General features: G+C 46.5%; 1 protein-coding gene across 3 annotated transcripts in view; it reads right to left on the bottom strand.

Annotated features, from left to right (window-relative positions):
* Positions 1–23,101, bottom strand: part of LOC138582145 (alpha-tectorin-like) — a 402,447-nt gene that overhangs the window by 217,870 nt on the left and 161,476 nt on the right. For all 3 annotated transcript variants that reach the window (XM_069653169.1, XM_069653171.1, XM_069653170.1), the window contains exon 5: positions 19,197–19,484. In XM_069653169.1, coding sequence (XP_069509270.1) covers positions 19,197–19,484 — 288 coding nt within the window. The remainder of the gene's footprint in view (positions 1–19,196; positions 19,485–23,101) is intronic.

The following is a 23,101-nucleotide window of genomic DNA, read 5'->3' as shown; positions in this document are numbered from 1 at the left end:
TGACATGCACAAATTCATGATCTTTACAGTAAAGAATTACCAGGGAATTACAGACCAATCTCCCTGCTGAATGCTGTTGGGAAAGTGTTTGTCAAAGTTTTACTTACTCGCCTCCAGTCTTGACCATCTGAGAGTGATAAGATCAACCATCTACAGGGGGGTTTCCAACGTAGCATAAGCACAGTGAACCAGAGTTTTAGGCTGGGCTTGGGCCTGGCTAAGAATGTCTCCCTAAGACATGTCAAGGTGTACACCATCTTTGTCGACCTGCACACAGCATTTGACTGTGTCCCTCGCAGCTTGCTATGGGAGATCCTGCAAAGTAAAGGTATTCCGAGATACCTACTAGCCAACATCCAATCCCTATACACCGAAAACAAGGCTTCGGCTAGGTGGGGCCTGGATGGGGAGACAATGAAGGAGTTTGAGGTTGAGAGGGGGGTGTGACAGGGTTGTGTACTTGCCCCCCTATTGTTTTGTCTTTACATGATTGAGATCATCGAGGACCTTCTTTAGCACTGCCTTGACCCTCCCAAACTGGGAAGTGACAGGTTTCCCACGTTATTCTTTGCTAATGACGCTGTGGTCCTGTCTACAACCCCTATGGGTCTAAAATACAAATTTGGCTGTTTTCATTAGAAAGTTCAAAGAATAACAACTGGTTCTCAATACTGACAAAACAAAGTCAATGGTGTTTGGGCATAGGACAACTCGAAAACACAAACTTAACATTTCAATCGATGGTAACATACTGGAGTAGGTGAGCACATACCATTACCTGGGGATCAGATTATCTGACAACCTTTTCTGTACCCACCAGCAACTTAAAGAAACAGTGACCCTTGATAAGTACAGTAGGTGAATTTGATGCCTATTTTATATGGTAGAGGAGCCGTCACCCCGACCTTGCACTTGTATAGGATCCAGGCACTGACAGCCGCCTTGTATGGAGCGGAGTTGTGGGGCTACTGTAAGGTTCCGCCTATGTGTGTAACTGAGAAGAACTTTGTGAGAGCCTTGTTGATGCAACCCTGCGGTGCACACTTGGCCAGCCTCTGCTGGAAATGCACCTTTTGCCCAATCTCTGAGGTTCTAGCAACCAAACTGCTGCTTTACTGTGTATGGATTTGGACTACTCCGGAACAGAGGAAATATAGAGATGCCCTGGAAAGTATGTCAAGCATGACTGGATCTGGCTCATTACCCTGGTTTAATGGTCGACTGGGGCTCACAAGCCTGGACCTACCAGCCCTCTGGGCTCATCCTAAAGGAATGAGTTCAGGCACTAAATTGCTCATAAAAAGGGTATGCATTGATGTGGTTACCTTCTCTATGAAGCAGGCCTGTCAGAAACTGAGCACTGGTCGTCTTAACCTTGAAATCAAGCAAGTGAAGGGTTTCGAACAATATCTCGACAGGATAACCCCAGGTTATGCCTATTCCCTTTTTATCCAATTACGTACCAATACTTTGAAGCTGTCCTCATTTACAGCCAAGTGGAAAGCCACCAAATGATGCTGGGTGCAGGTTTGTGGGGCTGCACAGGAGTCTACTATACATTTTCTATTGTTTGTGTGGAATACAAGGATTTGAGATCTCGATACCTAATCCCACGATTTAGACAAAAAAATGTTAGGACGATTGATTCCGCACTGGACATTTGCATAAATACTGACGATTTAAATGCAGTCTTTTTTTATCTCAAAATTGTTCTAAGCATGGTTGTGAAGGTCCAAGCGGCCTGCAATTTGATTTACATGATACTTTTAATGGATTTATTGCCTACCTGTCATTGTATATCTTTTAATGATGCACTGCTTACCTTTTTATTACCTATTTTTAACATGTTTTTATCTTCCCCTCAGGGATGACCAGTTTTATCACATTTTCTATTTATTGTGTGTCTGGTATAAGTATTAACTTGGCAATCTGTTGTATATTTTTCTTGCTTTTATGGCTCTATCGAAGAATAAAGTTTTGTATAAACACAAAAACACAATAAGAAATGGTGCCTTCCAACTGCTCGGATCTCACTCGGTCTAACCTCTTTCACACTCTTGCATTTATTCCTGACTCCTTGATGTATGTCCCTTCCTTCTATTCTCTCTCCAGCTGCTCCTGCCAATCTCTACTTTATTTCTCTCTCTCTCTCTCCCTCCCTCTTTATGTTTGTCTCTATCTACTGTTTCTCTGATGTTATCACATCTTACACCTAGTCCTCTCTCCTTCTCTCCTCTGTAATCTCCACTACTCTCCACTCCCCTCTATTCTCCACTACTCTCCACTCTACAATGCACTCCACACCTCCTTCTCTTGCACTCTCCCTCCTTTCATTCTCCAAGTCACCCTTCTCACTCTCACTTACTCTCCTACTATTACACTAAACATTAGTCACTCTACTCACTCACCATGCATGCACTCTCACACCCGGGTACCACTTTCTCTCACTGATACCTTTTAACACTATCTCTTTCAGTCTCCTCCTCGCTCCGTTCTACCTTCCTTCCACCGCCTGGTTTCTTGGTCCATTTCCTCACCCCTTGACCTTATCGAAACAACCCGCAAGCCCCCTTCTTCTTCTGCTTGTTCAGTCTGCTTGCCCTGTTGGATCGCCTCCTCTCCCTCTCACCTCCTCTGCTTACCACATTCAACTGGTTCCCATTGAAAATCACTTTCTATCTTTCTCTTTGGAGTCTGGCTTCCCAGGTTAGTTTCAAATAGTCCTTCATGCCCCACCCACTTTTCCCACATGGGTCCACCAGTGTCTCCTGCCGTTGGTTCAGATTATGCATGGTGGCCCGTCGCGTTCATCTTTTGCAGAGAGAAGTGTCTTCTGTGGCGATGCAGAGTTCATGTTACTTCGCCAGCTTTGGCCCTTTGCTCTCTTCTCTCTCTCGTGGGTCATGCACCACTCTGGTTGCAACACTGAATGCCGGATCTCATAGTCCTGGAAGAAAAAAGAGAGAACATGGGCCAGTAGAATGCAAAGTAGGCATGGGGTGATGAACAGTGGAACTTCCCACTTGCAACCTGGCATGTGGATGTGATGGAGACTGGGGCTCTCCCAACTCCCTGACCCCATATTTAGGGTAGGAATGCCTCTGACAAGCACCCTAAAGATCCCTGACCCTGTCACATGTGTTATCTTTACGTTTACAGTAAAGAGCAGCTAACAACACCATAGTAGCTTTTTAGCACTGGCATGGGACCACACAAAAACATTACACATGTTGCCCATTCATTCACTGGGGGAAAAGGTGTTTTTGATGACTTGTGTAAAGCAGAGGGGAAATCCCAACCACCCTGATGTCAACAGGTAAAAAGTTCCAAAATTCTGCCAGATCTAAAGACCCTCATTACGACCCTGGCGGAAAGTGACTGACCGGAGCGCCACAGCGTAAATAGCGTTTCCGCCATTGCACGAAGGAGCAAAGTGCGGCCCATTCCGACCCATCGGGCACGAGCACCACGCCACGGCGGAAGTGCAAAGTCCGCGATGGCGGAAATGACCCCCAAACGGCCCACACCGCCGCCGTACGGCGCAATACCGCCACCCCTCTTAGCGGTCACCGCAGTGTGCGCCTACCGGAAAGTACGGTGACCGGAAATATACGGAAACGGAAGTAAAAACATGGGCCCGGAACGGGAAACATCCCGGCGTACACCTATAAAACCACTAAAACCACACAACCACTAAAATCACTACCCTGAAACACACCCCAACCCGTCACCCACCCTAGCGAAACCAAGACAAATGGGAAAAGTAGCGAAGAAAGCGTGTGACCGCAAGCGGCAGGTCCACTTCTCCCGCGAGGAACTCACCGTGCTAACCGAGACCCTCCAGGAGAATGCTGCCGTCGTCTTCTCCACGCAAATGACCAGAACGGCACTTGCAAACAAGAAGACCATATGGGCTCTGGTGGCACAGCGGGTAAGTGCGGTGGGGACCGCACCCCGCACCCCACAGCAATGCCGCAAGCGATGGGACGACCTGCGGATACGCGTCCGCAGCATACTCTCTGCCAACCGCAACATTGCCACAGCCACCGGGGGAGGTCCTGAATCACCCATCAAGTTGACCCCCTGGGAAGAAATCTGTGCCTCCACCATCGGAATGGAGAGCATTGAGGGAGTCGGAGGGATGGAGAAAGGAGTGCAGACATCCGAAGATTCAGGTAGGTGTACCAGATAAAACAATGCCAAATCCACACAGTCCATCCATGTGAAGTACCATGCGTCCACATAGTGCAACAGAAACACATGTCCAGGAGAACGGCCACACACATCGGCCTGATAGCGCACGTAAAAACCCACAATAAATACATAAATAATTAAAAACCCCTAATACACGCACTACACGTGCAGCAGGCACACCCTAACTGCAGGCTGCCAAACAACTGCACCCTCACTCCACACACAAATCAAAGCACCTCCAAGGACCCGACCCAAATCACCCTCAGGTACCACCCCAGAGCATGTGATACAATGCCATTCCAATTCCCACAGACCCATCATTAACCCTCGCCCTCCTTTACTCCACCACACGGTCCGATCCAAACGACGAGCTACAGGACACCCCTACCAGCACACCTGCAAAGAGGGCCAAGACCAACGGCCAGAGACCCTCCACCTCAGCTGCACGCATCAAGACACGGCAGCAGCACAAATCAGGTGGCAGCACAGAGGAGGGAACATCAACAGGCACCCCAGCAGCCAGCATGCCCACAACACCACCACCACAGGTCCCCCCAATGGATGCCACAGAAGGCACTGCCTCTGGTGGCAGCAGCACCATAGGTGACACCCCATTGATGGCAGCATGCTCCGACACAGAAAACGGGGATGTCGAAGTCAGATCCATCCATGACCTGTCCCAATCCCCCTGTCTGTCCCATCCCGTACAACATGAGGATACCACGCAGGGGCACCCACAAGACAACGACTGGCCATCCCCCACAAGCCCTGTGGCAAGGCAACATGAGGACAACAGCCCCTCTGTGACACCCCCGCAAATGGGCATGGCCCAGCAGAGGCAACAGTCCCTCGACCAGTTAATCGTGCAACAGCAGCAAATGGCCACGCTCCTCAAGGACCATGCCGATGAATGTGGGGGCACTAAGGCAGACATAGAAACATCAACTGAGACACTTAGGGCAGAAATGGAGAGAGGCACAGAGACGCTAAGGGCACAAATGGAGAGTAGCACCGAGAGCCTGAGAGTCCAAATGGAGAGAAGCACCGAGAGCCTGAGGGGGGAACTGCATGCGACGTCCAAAGACGTATGTGCCGAACTTGCCGCAGTGCGCCGTGTGCTCACTGAGCTCTCGCAAACCCTTAGGGACATGCATGGACGTGAGCAGGCAGACACATCATCCGTTGCAAGTTCCGTCCAGGGCAGCCCCCAACGTAGATCTGGAAGGAACCTGCGCTCCACAGGCAGGGGTGCCCCTGATACCCGCAGAGGGGGCTTGCAATAGCGACAGCCCACTGACAATGAGCATCTTTGGACACTGGGGTTCGGGGGGGAGGTAGGAGGGTGGAGGGGGTGTGTTGGGCTCACTTGGGTGGCGGGTCGATAGGGTGTTCAACATGACATCACATATGCCATAAAAAGTGCACGTTCAACCAATGAGATGTGTGGACATTGTTTTTTGTGTACTAGGCCATCATAGGCGTACAGTCCATATTGTGCATGTCCCAGACACGCACAGTGCCACGAGTCCCGTGTCCATGTATCAGCCACCAGGCGTGAGTGCTAGAAGCATACATCAATGAGATGCTGACGAATGTCACGGGCCTCCGGTGCCTCGCAGACTCCATGAGGTGCTGCCACATCCCCACCCTCATCATGACCATCATCAGGTGCTTGCAGTTCTGCGTCAGGGGGCATGGGCACATTTCTACGTACGCACATGTTGTGGAGCATGACACATGCCATCACCATCTTTGCAACCTTCTCATGGCGGTACAGGAGTGCCCCGCCAGACCTGCTGAGGCAGCGGAAACGAGTCTTCAGTAGGCCGAATGCCTGTTCAATGACTACACGGGTACGTGAGTGGGCATGGTTGTAGTCCTCCTCATGCTGGTCCCGTGGGTTCCGGACTGGTGTGAGGAGCCATCTCTTCAGTGGATATCCAGCATCACCTGTATGTGGACGAGAAACGTATGATGTGGAAGGCCATTGCTACGTACGCACACCCCCACCCTTCCTGCAAGGTCATTGCCAAATCACATTCCCCACATAATCATGCATGTAATGAGACTCACCGAGTAGCCAGGATCTGTTCCCTGCGTGTCGCTCCATGTAGCGTGGTATTGTAGAGTTCCTCAAGACCATAGAATCATGGGTTGATCCAGGGAATCGGGCACAACAATGTGTAATGATCCTGTTGGAGTCACACACCATTTGTACATTCAGGGAATGAAATTGTTTTCTGTTGCGGTACTGGGCCTCCATGGCATGTGGGACGACCAATTCCACATGGGTGCAGTCGATGGCACCAATGCAACCCGGTATGCCGGCAAGTGCATGGAATCCCACTTTTGTGTTGGTAATTTCCTGCTCCGAGCGTGGTAGAGAGATGTAGTCGTCTGCGTGCTGCAGGAGGGCATCGAGCACTTGCAATAGTGTCCGTGAGAACAGTGGCTGAGAAATGCCATGCAACTGTCCGACTGTGTGCTGGTAGGTGCCTGTGGCCAGGAAGTGTAGTACAGACACCACCTTCAGTAGGGGTGGGATGGCGGTTGGGCTATCTATCATGCTGACAAGGTCAGCCTGTGTCATGTCCACAATGGCGGCTATGGTGTCCCGGTCCAGACGGTAGAGGGTGTGGATCTGCTCATCAGTGAGGTTGAACGGATGTGCTCGGAGGCGTGGGATTGCGGGCTGCCTGCGTGGTGGTAGTGGCTGTGCTGGCGGCCCTTGATGGCCCTGCCTTGGCCTCCTCCTCCTCCTGCGTCTCCTCCGTGCGGCTGGTTGTAGTTGGTGTTCGTCTTCTTCTTGGAGTTGGAGCACTTGCAGTGCTATCAGGTCCCCCAGGGCCAACATCGCGAGTCCTGCCGGTAGCATTTCGGTGTGGTTGTGGGAGGAGACTGGCTGTGCAATTTATGTGTTTTCAGGCTGTATGGCCTCCACCTGTGGTGATTAATTCCACCTGTGCAAACTGCTCTCCCCTTTGGCCGAGCACGTCCCGCGCACAACGCTGCAAATCGGGGAATGGCATCTTGCTATTGCAATCATGTATTTGTACCCGATGGCCGTGTAACATTGGTTGACATGTTCATTCTGCTGTGGTCCCATTGTTGCACATACTATCTGTGCAGTCGCGAACAGACTTGTGAAGGGTCAGTGGAACGTAGTACTCGAGTAACGGTGGGCCCTCATGCATCACTGTACCGAGTTGCAATGACGGGCGGGGCGTCCCATTTGTGGGTGAAGGCAGTTGCCATTTTCACACACAGCCGCACTAGATGGATTAATTAGTGATTTCAAACGGCCACAGATGCCTCTTCGACGTGATGTTGCAAATGTGGAATGCGAAGGGCGGCGCTTTCGGTTTCCAGCTAGCGGCGAGGAGATGCCGACAGGTCTGACTGCAAATATAACGTTCTGTTGTTCAATGTCCTTGAGACAGGGCCCATGGCGAGGAAGCAATGATTGATATGAATAGTTTGGGATGCGCAATTGCTACGTGGGCGATGAGGCCGGCCGTTCCCAAATACATGTTACTTCACAACACTGGAATTACGGGCTGGGGCACTGTGGATTTTGCAGGCTGCATAACGCACAGACTCAATGGATGTTTCTAATGTTATGTGAGTAATTATTCAGGCGTTTTGATTCCGGGATGAGGGAATGATGCATGGATGCATGGGCAGGTGATTTGCTACAGAGTTTGCCATGTACAGGGCTTCTTGGGATCTATCCGCCTCCCCTACGCTATGTGATGCAGGGCTGCCATGGTGGGACCATCGTCTATCTGGCCTTGTTGAGCCCTCCCTGTCTCGACACGCCCTCAGTCACTTGTGTCCATGCACATTAACATTCCCATCTGATGGATTCTGTTTTGACAGACGCATGCACAGGTACACTCGTTTGTGATGGTGTTTGCACCTCGATATAGATGGTTAGGAGTCGCAAGTGGTTTTGGGGTGGTGATGATCCTTTGGAGTGGGCTAGCATGCATATGGCTGTGGATTTCGTGTGATCATTGAAGTGAGTTGTTGGAATGTAGTTCTGATGGCCATTCTGTTCTTTTTCTTTTCTTTTGGTTGACAGGTATCTCCTCCCCTTTTGCCACTGCCATCTGTATGCCACTCCTGCAGATGGGTTTTACTCCCGACACCTGCTGCTTCGTGTTAATCAGTGGAGCAGCATTACGATCTTATGGGACGATCGCCAATGGCCCACATGCCCTTACGCAGTACTGGTGGCTCGGAGCAACATTTCGGCCTTTCAGCTGGACTAGTGCCTCCCCATTGGGACGGCCCTGCGGTTCTGTGCGCTTCCATGTTGCCTTTTCGTACGTGAATGTGGCTCTGTGTACCATGAGGGAACAGGACGACACACAAGTAGTGGCTGGTCATTTCTTGCGGATGCAGCCCACAATGGTGATTGGTGTTTAGGAGTTCATGGCCTGATGGCTGTATGGGCTTGGTGACTTTGATGTGCATTAAATTTCTATTCTGATTTGGCCCGTGTAGCGTTTTTCTTTGCAAGTGATGTGGCATATGCCTATTTGGGGGGCGATGTATTGTGAGGAGATCTGCATTGGGTTCCAGCTTCGGAGTTTAGTTGCGTGGTACTGTACTGGGCGCGTTTGCCTACTAAGCCCGTGAGGTCAGGGATGGGGGCTGCCAATATGACAGTTTGAATGTTGTCATGCTCAGGGGCGGGGGATTGGGTTTTGTGTAACAGATGCCGGTCAGCCAGGTGGACTGGTGGAATGATGTGATTCTCGGAATATGGCTGGTCACAGGTGCCTGTGTTTGCGTGAGTTTCTTGGTGGGGGACTGTGGTCATGTCCATTGGGATGGCTTCTGTATTCGTGCCATCTGTGCCCTGCAGCTCCCATTGGCCCCTCTTGTGTTTCTTTTGTTCGTTGCCATGCATGGGTGACTTGTACATTTCAATGGTTGCATTGTGGCTTCATTGCACCTACGGGGAGTTGTACTTTGTGGGCAGGGAGCGGTGTACAGGCACTCAGTGGGGCCGTTTACGGTTGATTCGCGATGCCGTACTTCTCACCATGGCGGAATGGTACATTACACCATGCCTGATGGCGTTAGGTACATGTCCGCTAGGGTCGGAATTGGCGTACCGTTGCGCCATGGTGGTGTTTGCGGTTTCGCATGGCGCGCGCGCGCGTGCTTGGTGCAGTTAGCGTTGGCGTTCACTACGGTGTCGCTAATGGCTTCGTACTTTGCGGTGACGGGTCATAGTCGCACCGAGCGCTATTCGATGGCGGTATTGCATTTCCGCATTCGTTTTCCGATTTCCGCAAGGGTCGTAATGAGGGCCAATGAGAGCTCTCTTGACTGATGAAATCCGATTGTAAGGATTGAGAGATAAAGTGCTGATGATGACCTCAAGGGCACTTTAGCATGGTAATGTCTATATGTGACTTATAGAAAGGAGGGGATTCAGACAATAAAGTCTCCTCTGTGACAAACACAGGGACTTAACTTTCCTGTTACATTTAGAAGGCTGTCAATGTAGCTGAATTTGTGCCATGGTCATGTACTGTGATTGTACTTATTTAGGGAAGCCACACTGTGCGCCACCATCTAAAGATGACTAAGAAGATAGTTGAGGATTCACAGAATACTCTATTTGCACAGTCCAGGTCAAGAAGAATCACTGCCTAGACTCTACCCGATAAAATCAAATAGGGGTGCATACCTCTTAGTGTTTTAGGGTAAAAATAACTTATGGGACATAACCAGTTCTGCCAGGTTTTTTGCTAACAAAGACATTTGAGACGAGGCATCAGGTTCTGTATGCCAGAGATCCAACAGCCAGTCGTCTGCAGGATTGACTGCAATCTACACAGATATGAGGTCATTCCACCAACTTGCTAAGTGAAAAAGGATCAATGGGAATCAACCAAAACACACAAAAAGAGGATCCTATGTCTGCATTGAAACAATACGACTCTACCCAAAGGGGTATCTAATCTTCAAATGATATAACAGTTCTAAACATTTCCATCCAAATCTTAAGTTGTCAATGGCTAACTCGAGTTTCGCCTGTGCAGGTTTTTTATTTTTCAAACCAGCCTTCCTCAGGGCGATATTCTTTCATCACAAGGAGAATGTGAGGTATATTCTGTTAAATCTGTTGAAGTTTTCCAGACACTGTTTTTCATTAAATGTTTATTTAAATTGTTCTTTTTCAAAAAACGTGTTACCTACTTGTTTGCCTTTGGTTGTACCATGTCAGAAAAAGAAACGTTGAGTTTCACAAATCCAGCCTGCCATTAGTGGGCCTTCAATCTTTGACAATTAATCCACTGCAGGTATTTTGGATATGACCATCACATCTGACAAACACCTTAGATCACAAAAGAAGGGCTTTTGCACTGAACTCCACTGGCATTTGCTAATAGAGTATCTTAAAGCCAATATCATCCCACTAGGGCTACAAATACAAACAGCCCTTGTGCTCTTTCTGGAGGACGATGACTATAAGATTGGTTTCAGCCAAACTGCCACCAACTGCAGCAGGAACACCATCAATACCACAGCCAGATTGGCTGCAAAAATTAAACAGGAACCCTAATTACCGATGCTCAGACAAAATTAGACTCACTGAACAAAGAGGCGGAATATTTCAAAAATGTTAGCTTGCAAAAAAAAAGTGTAACAAATTAGAAAAGGACATGAGCACTTTTTGAAAGGAGCGGGTGTATCCATACTTAGAACCATACTACAGAACATATATGATGAACTATGGCTATTCTGATAGACAGGAGAAAAAGAAATGGGTGACTTTTTCAGATACCAGCAGCTCATCTAATGATGAAGCTATGAATCAAGAGGCTTTTGAACAGTCAGGAGGAGCCAAATAGACTTTTTCTAGGCCCTGGACAACCACGGGGCTGTTGCTCCCACTAGGCTGGAATGAGAGAAATCAGGGCCCATTGAAAACATTCAGCACTCAGAGGAGGAACTATCCCCATTAACTACTCCCATTTCAACTTGTCAAAACTTTGCTTGTCAGAGGCTGAATTAAGTATCCTCTTGAAGGGCCTCAGTTGTGTCCCTATACAGGATTCTTCTTTTAATAAAACCGAAATGGAAATTCAGTTGAATAAAAGCCTTTTTTAGCAATAAAGAAACTATTGAAGAACATCCTCACACCAAATTAAGATCCAAATCCAACTTTATGCTCAATGGTAATGAGATCCCTGCAGAAATCATTACATTTGAGAATATGGTTCAGAGGGAACTACAATCTATATTTGAAGGCAACACAGACCATGGGCAATCTGGGTCAAAAATATGGGTAACAACTTTGATTATGTCAGAAGGTGGCATCAGAAGTGGCTCAAAGACTGGTGAGGTTTGATGCTGACGCTGAGAGGTCTGTGAGAGGGTACTTTCCTCTACTGGTGCTGCAGAGCTGCTGGTGCCATCAATACTCATGGGCGCCAGCAGCTGTGGGCTGCCGTTGTGTCCCGGAATTCCACCTCCAGGGTCTGCGGGTCCAAGACTGGGGATTTCTCCTTGTGTCCTCTGTGTGTCGAGTAAATGTTTTCTGCAGGACCTTATTCTCTCAGCTTACTTGCGAGGGTGGATGGCCTCGCTAAGCACCTTGTTCCCTCTGAGTTGTGAGGGCATCGCAGTTCTGATTACCGCCTTGGGCCGCCAAGGCCGCTGAGGTGCCTGTTGGTGCTTCATCGCTGGTGTCCTTAAGCGGGTGCACTGCTGCACTGGTGCTTTGGCTAGTCGTGGTTTTGGTGCCTTCACCCCCTCGGTAAGCTCTTGTGAGGGTTTTGATCTACCAATTGAGTTCCCTAGTACTGGGCTGAGGGATGGGAGTAAGACTTGCTTTGGGAGCAGTCTCAAGCGGTTATTGTGTACTTCCCCTAAACGCCTTGATGTGTACTTCCCCTAAACGCCTTGATTATGCCCACCAGGACAAATGGCAGGAAAACTGGGAAGATGCCATGCCATTATTGAACTCATGTTTTAATACCTCACCTAAAAATAACCGCATACTGGAAGTTATGGCACTGAGTGCTCGAAGAAACCAAAGATTGGAGGGTATGAGTCCCTGCCTTACTATGGATTGTGATGGGGATGATTCCAGCTCCTTGCAAGCACTTTCACAAAAGCGCTGGAAATGTTCCCGTCAAGTTGACTATTGGTAGTAAAGAGTCTGGGGGCCTCATTACGACCCAGGCGGTAAGTTACCGCCTGGGCCGTGACTTTACCACCATGGCGTAAACTACGTTAACGCCATGGTGGTTGGCGGACTTACCGCCCCATTCCGACCTTGGTGGGGCGGTAAGTCCCCAATCCCCATTTACCCTTCCCCATTCCCATTTTTGCCCCATAGGGCATAATGGGAGTGGGGAAGGCGTTAATTACGCCACCGTAAATTACGGTGGCGTAATTAACTCCATGGTCCCTTAGCGCCATGGATTTTAACACCTGCTAAAAGCAGGTGTTAAGTCCGCCATGGCGCTAAGGGACCTCGTACTCAGGCGGTAAGGGTCGGCGCTGTTTACGCCGCCGTAAAACCCTTATGCCTGGGTCGTAATGAGGCCCTGGGTGTTCCTCTACTAAGGACTATGTTTCATGTTGTACTCAAAGATCCGATATTGGGGTGTCATTTTTGTCTTCTCTTGCTATGTTTTTAGACAAACTCGCTCCCAATCAATGAATCTCGGGAAAAATTGAGATAATCACCTTAGAACCCCCTGTACAATCTTTTCCAGACTGCCGGCTGAAAGTGATGATAATTGTGATACAATTATTCCCATGCAATGGCTGCCAATTAAGAACAAGCTAATTGGAGAGCTTAACTTATGTATACATTTCAATGATTTCTGTTATTGGATGTATATAACTAATAAACTTGCAATGCATTTTCAGCCAGCGAAAAATGACAAATCTTGTCAATGGGACCAGATTATGGACAGGAAAGATCAGATATCTCAAACTGAATCAAAACAATATTCCCAAATATCACAATGCGTTCCTAGTTGCTTGGCCATCACTGGGGATACACAACTGTCAGCGGATGGGAAGGTTGCAATTGCCAGGGACACTAGGGATGGTTTTTGTCAGACAACTACAGAGCCGGGGCACCTCAAACAACTTCAGGATAACAAATCTGTGAAACTGCAACAGTTGTTATCTAATCAGGGAGTATTGGTTCCCATTATTTCCAAAAGTGGTGGTAAGCAAGTGCAACCAGCTCTGTTTACATCGTGATGGAAGAAAAAGAGACAGTTCGAGCTTCTGTACCATCTGTTCAATTCAACACTATTGACCCTAAATATGACCTCCCTAGAAATCTACGTATTGGGAAAACCTTCATGCCCACAATTGTTGATGACTCTATTAAGAAGACCGTTATGGATCATATAAATGTTATCATCAACAATGTAGAGATCCCAGTGGCACACGACCCAGGGGAAGCTTTAAGGAATAAGGTGCTGGCATGGTTACGCCAAAAAACAGGGCCTGGAGCTGTAAGGATGTCAATTGTTCGGAGGATCAAAATCAACCAGTGGTGTGCCCAAAAGGGCAGGCACTATATTTTGGTGGGATGTGGTATAACTAATCTGCCATCTTTTCTGTCACTTTGTACTGACTTGTCGAGAGGGTCATCCGACTTGAAGCTCATTGTTATCTTTTCTGCCCTGTAGTACTGTCACCTCTGGATATGGACTTTGAGTGCTATCTTTGGACTACGTATATATATTTTGTATTATGTTGTTTTGTCTTGTTTTCTGTTGCGCTTTGAGACCAATGGGCGAGTAGTGTATTATAAGAATTAAAAAAAGAAAACAATCTGAGTAACAGTGAATTCCATGCCATAAAAGCCTTAGCTGTCAATAAGAATATCATGATCAAGCCCGTCGATGAGGGCGGAGGAATAGTTCTCATGAGCAGTTCCAAATGCACAGCTATTGTTAAAACATTAGTGGGCAATGAAGACCATTACACCAGATTCACTGTAGACCCCACGAACAGCCTGATGTTACAATTACAAGAGCTATGTGCAATTGGAATGGAGGAGGGTTTTCTCACACAGAATGAGGCAATGTTTTTCACTTCAAAGGACTGGCAGAATACAGTTATGTATGCACTTCCAAAAATTCACAAAAATAGCACTAACCCAATCAAACCTAGTGCCCAGTACACTGAGACATTTTTACACCTTTTGGTTTCAAAGCGACCACGGCCACGATTAATACCTTTGAGGTTTTAACATACAATCTGGAGAACAATATTTTGGTCACACTGAACATTGCTGCCTTATATACTAACATTCCCCAGATGGAAGCAATGGATATTATCAGGAACAGGATTGATGCTAGAACCATTCCACACACTGTCCCAACATCTTTCATATTGGAATTCCTTCCGATCACTTTGTGTAACAACTTTTTTGCCTTTGGGTCTGACCTGTATCGCAAAAAGAAAGGCACTGCAATGGGGGCATCTTTTTCTCCCGGCCTTGCCAACATCTACATGTCTAACTTTGAGGACTGTTACATATATGACAATAATCTTTACCTGTCCAAGATAATTCATTGGAAGTGTTATATTGACAATGGGCCTAATTATGGGTCAGGCAGGAACCGTGCCAGTGCTACCGGCAGGTTGCCGCTGGACCCGTAATGATTTACTGGTGCCTGATTTCCCGGTAACACTGGGGGATTACAACCCCGGCGGTCCGGAAAGTCAGGCGCCGGTAAATTGTAATTCCCCATTCCCATAGAGTCCAAAAGGACTCTATGGGAATGGGGAACACGGAAGAACTGGCACTGTTATGCTTCCGTGACGGTCTACCTTCCATGGCTGCTGTGCCTGGTAGGGTCTGAACTGTCAGGGCACAGCGGCTCTGGCATGCAGACCTGTAGTATGCCAGTCCAGAAACAATGGTGCCGGTAAAATTACCAGCACCGTTGTTTCTGGATCGGCATACTTGTAATGAGGCCCAATGTCTTTTTTATTTGGGGAGGCACAATTGAGACATTAGAAGAATTTGTGGATCAGCTAAATCGACACAATCAAAATGTGATGTTCACTAGCAATTATGACAGGAACACTGACCATTCCTTGATCTTTTGATTAGTACCAGGAATGGTCACCTCTATACTAGTTCATACAGGAAGACCACAGACCGCAATACTTTTGTTGTATTCAAGTCAACACCGCAGGGCACTAAGGGATAATTTGCCTTATGGTCAATTCCTCTGAATAAAATGCAATTGCACTTTTCCTGAGGATTATGAGAATCAGGCTCAGGATCTCTCCATATAGGGTATTGAAACATGCAGCCAAGAGAGCATGATATGCCAATAGGGATGCCCTCCTACCGCCAAGAGAGGGTAGGAATGAGTCTATTAGGAAGGAAGGTGTGTGTTACCACCTTTTTTAAAATACACCATCAGGATCAAGAAACATATAAAAAAATATTGTAGTCTACACACCAGCACAGGTTATCTCACTCAATTGCCCCTGTATACACTCAAAAGGGGTAAGAACCATAGGGACAGCCTTGTGCACTCTAGACTTACACTTGAACGTTCAAGTATGGTACAAAATACCATATGGGCAGCATTGAAATCACAATGTCCACCCCCTTGCTGGCACATCATCCCTGTGGGAACTGCAGTGCTTGTGCATACACCATCAAAAACACAGTGTTTAACCATGGATCTTTTAAATGGACGCTTAGAAACTTTACGAATTGCAATTCTTCTAATGTCCTCTACATGATTAAATGTCCATGTTTATTGCTGTAGATTGGTATGAATACCTGAAAAGTAGCTACAATGATTAACTAGCAATGTTGCAGGATACGCAATGGTACCTTAGCAGCGCCACTTGTCCAGCATTTCCTTGAAAGAAACCACATGGAAGATGATATGAGATGGATGGTCATAGATCAATTGAAGCCCGAAAGGAACAACTTTTCCATGGCCAATTGATTGTTCAAATTGGAACAAACATGTATCCGTTGTCTCAGAATACACAAAGCTGCCCTGAATAAGGACCTGCCATGGTCCGCAATACTGCCTTGATATAGCTCGGGTACTTTCTAGCTAGTTAAGACAAATGTGTACCAAATACATTTGCATCTCATTTTGAGGTACTCCATGTGAAAGAGTGTCGGGACACTTTTTAACATACTGGTCCCCATTGTATAACAAGTCTAATACTGAAATAATTTGAAGATCATTTAGCAGTATATACGGTGAGGTTTGACATCGTCACGTGCCCAAATAAGCCTTATCATATGTGCATTTCGTACATCCAAAATGACAACTGGGATGCACACTTCAGTCAGCCTCACGGTATAGGCTGTTACCCTCTGCTGCATCGAGAAGTCGAGCTTGTGTCCAGTACACTCAAGATGGCCGACAGTAAGGACATGCAACAGTATATTTGGCACGCTGGTTATGTATACTTAAGAACCAATATGACCACCGTGCCTTAAAATGTGGCCATCCAGTGGCCCGCGCCGGAATGTTAATCTATTTGGAAGGACTTCGGAGCCCTGCACTCACTGAAACAGGTTAGCTCCATGATTGTGAGTTTGGGTGGCAAGTAAGGAGTGTGAGCGTGATACGTGAACCTCTGGGTATTAAAGCGCGTTATAAATACGTAACTAAAATCAACAAAAAAAAAATTATGCAACAAAACAAAAAATCCTGTAACAGCGCCTCGATGCCTTCGGGCTGTGTGAGCGCTTTAAAAATACAAATAAATAAGAAAATACGTCCTGTTTAGTTTAAAAGAGTGCCTTGATCACTCTTTATTTCACTTTTATAGGTGCACGAGACGATTCTCTGAACTAGGAAAGTTTGGCGCAACTTTAGCAGAGTATTGCCCGCATGTTAAGGGTTGGTTTTCAATTGGGCCTAATACCTCCTCCCTTACATTTATGTTTTCTGACAGTGGTGCATACCGAAGGTGGATCTGATGGGGACTTCTTTGATTCAATTTTTTGAATGGGCACATTTTTCTACAAACATGAAAAATTCTAACTAAGGAAGGTCAGAATGAATGTATTGTCATGTTGAAACCATATAGATAATTAATATTTCCTTTTGGTTAATTCTGCAGAATCTAACTCACATTCTCCTTGTGATGAAAGAATATCGCCCTGAGCAAAGCTGGGTCGAAAAATCAAAAAAACATGCACAGCCGAAACTCGAGTTAGCCATTGAGAAATTAAGATTTGGATGGAAATGTTTTGAATTGTTATATCATTTAAGGACTAGATAGGCCTAGGGGCAGAGTCGTATTGGCCGCTGGGATGTTTTTGAATAATGGTACATGTCTCTTTTATGTAATTTGTGCATGGACTACACAAATTGTCAGTCTGTTTACAGTATTGTACAGAATGATATAGTTTGCAATGAACATTATTTGTATGCTTATAAGTGTGGTGTTAGTCTTGTTTTATGTATTGCCTTTGTCATAAGGGGAAATACATCTTGCATATTGATTGTATGTTAAATGTTCTTGGCAAATTGTACACACTGAACATTTTGTTTCAGTTCAGATACAGATCCTCTTTTGTGAGTTTTGGGTTGTGACTGCAACCAGCAGCTCAGTTTTGTTGGGCTCAATTTCAAGTTAGTTTCCTGCATCCATTGATTCATTGTTAGGAGGACAGTACATAAAATTAACTGCAGGGTTATCGGTTTGGGTTCAGTCTAAATAACATTTGGGAGTCATCATCATAATGATATACTGTGATACAAAATGCACTGTCCAAACTGGAAGCACATTAGGGATGTTAAATTGGGCATATTTTCTGGCTCCACAAACTGAAAACACACTGGGATGGACAACTGTGAAATATACTGGGTTCCATAAATTGAGAGTGCAATGAGATTGTTATAATGGTGATGGAAATATTGGATGGGTGCTTTCCAATGACGAAGCGACCATGTAAATCAGCATCACTTTTTACAGACACTAAACATTTCCCGATAAACCTGAACTTGTTTTGGCTGTGGAGCTACACACCGGGATATGTATGCATGCAGAAATGTGCAGCAGAAGAATCTAGAATAACTTTAACAATTTGATCTTCACTTTCAAGCTGCAACCTTGTTAACAACTGAAAGATATGGCACCCACAGACAATTCCCAAATCAACCAGAAAACCTACACAGAGGCACCCTGTGCACCGACCTGTCTGCTGCACTGACGGGTTGCTTGGCTATCCTCAGAGTCTCATTGGGTATCAGGCTCTCGCTTGATCAGTCACTCACTCCTGCACTGACTCCAGGCCTACCTTGCACTTAGGGGCTGTAACTCTACAGACGCTTGCCTCTTTGAACTTGCCCAGAGCCACGCTGCCCTGGCTGCACTACTCAGGGCATTGCTGCCCTGTTTCCCTTCCCTCTCCAAGGCACTTCCCCCTTCCCCTTGCACTTCTTGCTGTCGCACTTGCACGATCTGAATGACACAAGGCCTAGTAAGACCGTTTGTCTTGACCTCCATCTGTTTTTTTCCTCCCTTGTCTTGTCGCTCCTAGAAACACTTGTGTACAGGCACATTACATATGACGTATCATATCACACGCAGAAGCTGTGATTTTTCACATAGCAGTGTGCATGCTCAGGTCACATGAAAAACATTGGCAACATGGCAAACACAGTTCTCGTCTGGGCCATGAATCCATAATTGGTTCAGGTTAGCTGAAGAAATGGGGTAGATCCACAGAGCATGCCCCATCCCTACACATACAAACACACCCACACACAAATCATCAACAAACCAAAGCGTATCTAACTAACTCTTGCTGCATATTTTGGGTATTCAGACTACAAATTCAAGGAGCTTCAGGAGCCTTGAACAATATGGTATATATGAAGAGCTGTAAAAAAAATCACTGAGCTAATGTCATACTTGCCACTATTGCGTGATAAGGTGAGAGATACGTTTTTGACATAAAATACATACATTACGAAGCGAGGAGAAGGGTTACCTACCACCACTGGTGGGGATGGTGAAGAAAAATACGCCACTCTGTCCCAGGTTGCAACAAACACCCAGCTGGCAGTGAAGGAAAGGCCTGGGAAGTATGTGTTGACATCTGAAGTTGCATTTTTCAAAAGGTCTGAGTTGTTGCTTTGCCTGTAATAAATCTCGCCTGCTACCCTGATGTCAACATCAGCCCAGAACACAGCCACAACAGATGTTCCACCTGGCTGCGGCAGAGGAGCAGGACGATATACGTACACTGGCATTACAAAAGATATCAGTCCATTTGTGCCCACCTAGAAAATTAAAAAAAAACACTGTTACATGGCAAAACCTCTATAATACATACTTCTTGAAAATGCTGTATTTTTTTTAACACACCATACATTTCAGTGGATCACGGGCTCCTAACCACCCTCTATACCAGTGGTCTTCAAACTTTATATACCAAGGCCCCACCTGAGCGAAAACAAAATTGCCCGGCCCCCCTACCCCATCCCTCTGTATTGGTGGATTTTTTTAAAAATGTTTATATAGATCGACGCCAGAAGGGTACCGGGAAACATAGCTTGTAGTGCGAGTGCACATTTTAAACATCAGAACAAAAATACAGAAAGGACTATATTGCGGTGTTCCAAGACTGCTGAATGGCAACATAGGGGCAGTTGCTGGGGGCCCTGCTCTGGTGCCATCCATGGCCACTGCTGCTGCAGGTGAAATGAGGACCATGGGGGCTCCGTTCCATCAAACTGATCGGAGCCCACATAGTCCCCATTTCTTCTACAGCAGGAGCAGCACTCGCAAAAAGCACAGCCACCGTTTGAAAAGCGTGAAAGGCCCTGACGCCGCCCTGCCCACTGCTGATGCAGGAGTAACATGGACCGTGGGGGGCTCTGTTCCATCAACTTGATCAGAGCCCACATGGTCCTCATTTCTCCTACAGCAGGAGCAGCACTCGCAAAAAGCACGGCCACCGTTTGAAAAGCGTGAAAGGCCCTGATGCCGCCCTGGCCACTGCTGATGCAGGAGTAACATGGACCGTGGGGGGCTCTGTTCCATCAACTTGATCAGAGCCCCCATGGTCCTCATTTCTCCTACAGCAGGAGTAGCACTTGCAAAAAGCACAGCCACCATTTGAAAAGCTTGAAAGCCCTGACGCCTCCCTTAACTTTTAAAAGTGGTTGAAGAAGCAACAGCAGAAACCACTGGCCACAGTCCAGAGTCAGGGAATGGTGGACATTCAAAGAGAAGCAGGAGCAGGGGGCAAGATCACTCGATGCAAGCTTCAGAAGGCGGACAGCTCAAATGGAGTTTTTTTTAAATTTGGAATCAAATCAATATTTATGTTAAAAGAAGTGACACATTTGCACCCTTCTAAGTCGCCAGCAGCTCTGCTTGTGAAGTCTTGCCAAATGCAAGCATCACAGAAGTTGGCCTCAGAATGATTGCCCCCTTGCCCCATCGCACCCCGCCATCCCCTCCCATCCGAAAGTAGGGCACACAACCATCAAGTCACAAATGAGCCATCATTAGCGATTTCATGTCCTACATTCAGATTGGAGAGGTTGGTCTTGGCAGCACAGGAAATCAAGTGCTGTTTTATCCCTGAACAATAGGCTCCTAATAGAGACTGAGACCCTCCCGTGCAGGCCCGGGCCCCGTTTCACTGAGCATGTGTGGCGGCCATATCGGATCGGGCTGCTGCTAATTGCTGAAGCAACAGCGCAATCTGGGTTTTTTCCATATTTGTTTCTTCTTTTCAGACTGTGGGACTCCAAAAAAAAGAAAAAAAACATGGTTTTAAAAAAAATGAAGTTTTTTTCTTTTTTCGGAGTGTGGGTGCGTGATAACCCCCATCCCCCCGCCAAACCTCCACCCGCCACCCCCCGGCCCTGGACATCAGGCTGCCGCCCAAAGGGGGTCGTGACCCACAGTTTGAATACAGCTGCTCTTATACAAACAAAGCCCATGATTTCATGCCACTCAGAGATATTGCCATTTGATGGTGTGCAACTGACTTTTTTGTTAGGCGCCCGTGGATGTCAACCTTAGGTTATAAATATTATTATTAATATGGTATTTATTGAGTACAGGCCTGGCTTCGAGGAACAACAGAGCGCTTTACATAGGTATACGACCCTACAGATACACAACACTTGTCTGGCCAAATCAGAAACGTTTTGCCAAATTTGGTACACGTTTCATCAATGTTTTTGTGCAAAAAAAACTGCTAAAAAATAACCTTATTTTTGTCCCGGGCTTGCAAAAGAAGCTGAAAAGTGCTGTTTTTAGCCCATCATATCGCAAATGTTTCTGTTTACATTTTTTGTTTTTTATTCACAAGCCTGGCCATATCTTCAAGCACTGCACGAAGCAAACATTTTGAAAATCGTATCTTCCAAACTTGAGATGTTCACTTTTTAAAGCCAAATCAAGTACTGATATTTATAACCATGCGCAGTAAGAGCCGAGTGTCAAACGGAACTAAAATCAATTGGCACAAATCACAAAAACAACTGCGGACCAGATTTGTGTATTACTAATATCAATCCATCAAAGCACAAAACAACCGCTGACAACATTGTGGCACTCGCAGCACCACGGTGCACACAAATTGCGGAGCCACAAAAAAAAACGCATACCGTGCCACAAAACCCCCCAAAAAGATCCATAAAACACAAAATCGAACGCGTTTGAAGACCCAAAACGTGCATGCATAGTTACGTAAACCTACAACAATTAGAACGTGTTGTACATGCACGGTAGTTGTTGCGTGTTTAATGCAACTAAGATCAAAGAGAAAAAGGGCACTCTTTTGCTCAAACAGCTCCTGGACAGATACTCAATCTCATGTTATTATTCAGATATTAACCCATCCACTTTCCCACAATCCTTCTGCTTCTTGCTATCCTGGTCGAGCAGGCCTTGCTCGGGATTATATCAATGGGCCGCCTTTGGGCATTGCCATGGGAGGGCCCCAAGTAGAGATATCCATGGTGCACTACCTACATGTCCACCAGTGTACAGGTGCATGCATGTACATGAGCACAGCACTGCACATAGCTATAGCTCATGCAGGCCATATATGTGCCGTCTCTAGTATTTATTTTTGGTGATGCTCAATTACACGGTTTTCATTCCAGTGATCTAGGTCAGAAAACAATAATAATAGCAATATCTAGTTTTCTATAGATCTACACACCTACAGGTACCTCAGACCAGAAATAACAGTTGATATTTTTATCCCACTAAGTGGTACTCAATGAAATCCTGAGTTGGCCCTGCATCAGCAGGCTGCGCACAGATGTCAGAATGAGCGCTGAGCTCTCTGTGCTATCAGAGCCAATGCCACATCCAGCTGTTTTAGCTGAGGCTGAGCAGAGGCAGGGGCATTCTTCCCCTTCTCATAAATCGCCCTCCCTGCCTGAGCGCAGGACCAGAGAGCTAGTGAAGGAGACAATAAAGGAGACTAAAGAAGATTTTGGATGACGTTAAAAGGAAATCATGCAGAAGCAGCCAGAAGTATCCTTTATCCTGTCCCTCGTCTGGAGAACAAGAGTCTTCCTCTTACATTCCCGATAAGCGGGAGGGAGGACCAAAAGGTACATCCTTAGACAGTTGAAACCTGGCTAAAAGTCATACTCATGGGGTTATCAATATGTATCTCTCTGTTCCTGAGCAGGAAAGAACTTCCATGAAATCACAAATTAGGTATTTACATGAGACTGCCAAATTGGGGTTCCCACTTATTTCTTCAGTGAAGAATAAAATCCTGAAAGGAAGGATACAGATAAGATACAACATGTTTGATATTAAATCTGTATCCCATGTGTGACGAGGAAGACAGTTTGCCAGGTGTGCAGCACGTGCATTCACTTCTGTCTAATATTATGGGAAGAGCGAGTATATCCAC

Source organism: Ambystoma mexicanum, chromosome 3q, assembly GCF_040938575.1.
Source record: "Ambystoma mexicanum isolate Mex_15411 chromosome 3q, UKY_AmexF1_1, whole genome shotgun sequence".
In the NCBI taxonomy this organism is placed as follows: Eukaryota; Metazoa; Chordata; class Amphibia; order Caudata; family Ambystomatidae; genus Ambystoma; species Ambystoma mexicanum.
The sequence above is the reverse complement of the archived record's forward strand: the minus strand, read 5'-3'. Positions and strand labels throughout refer to the sequence as shown.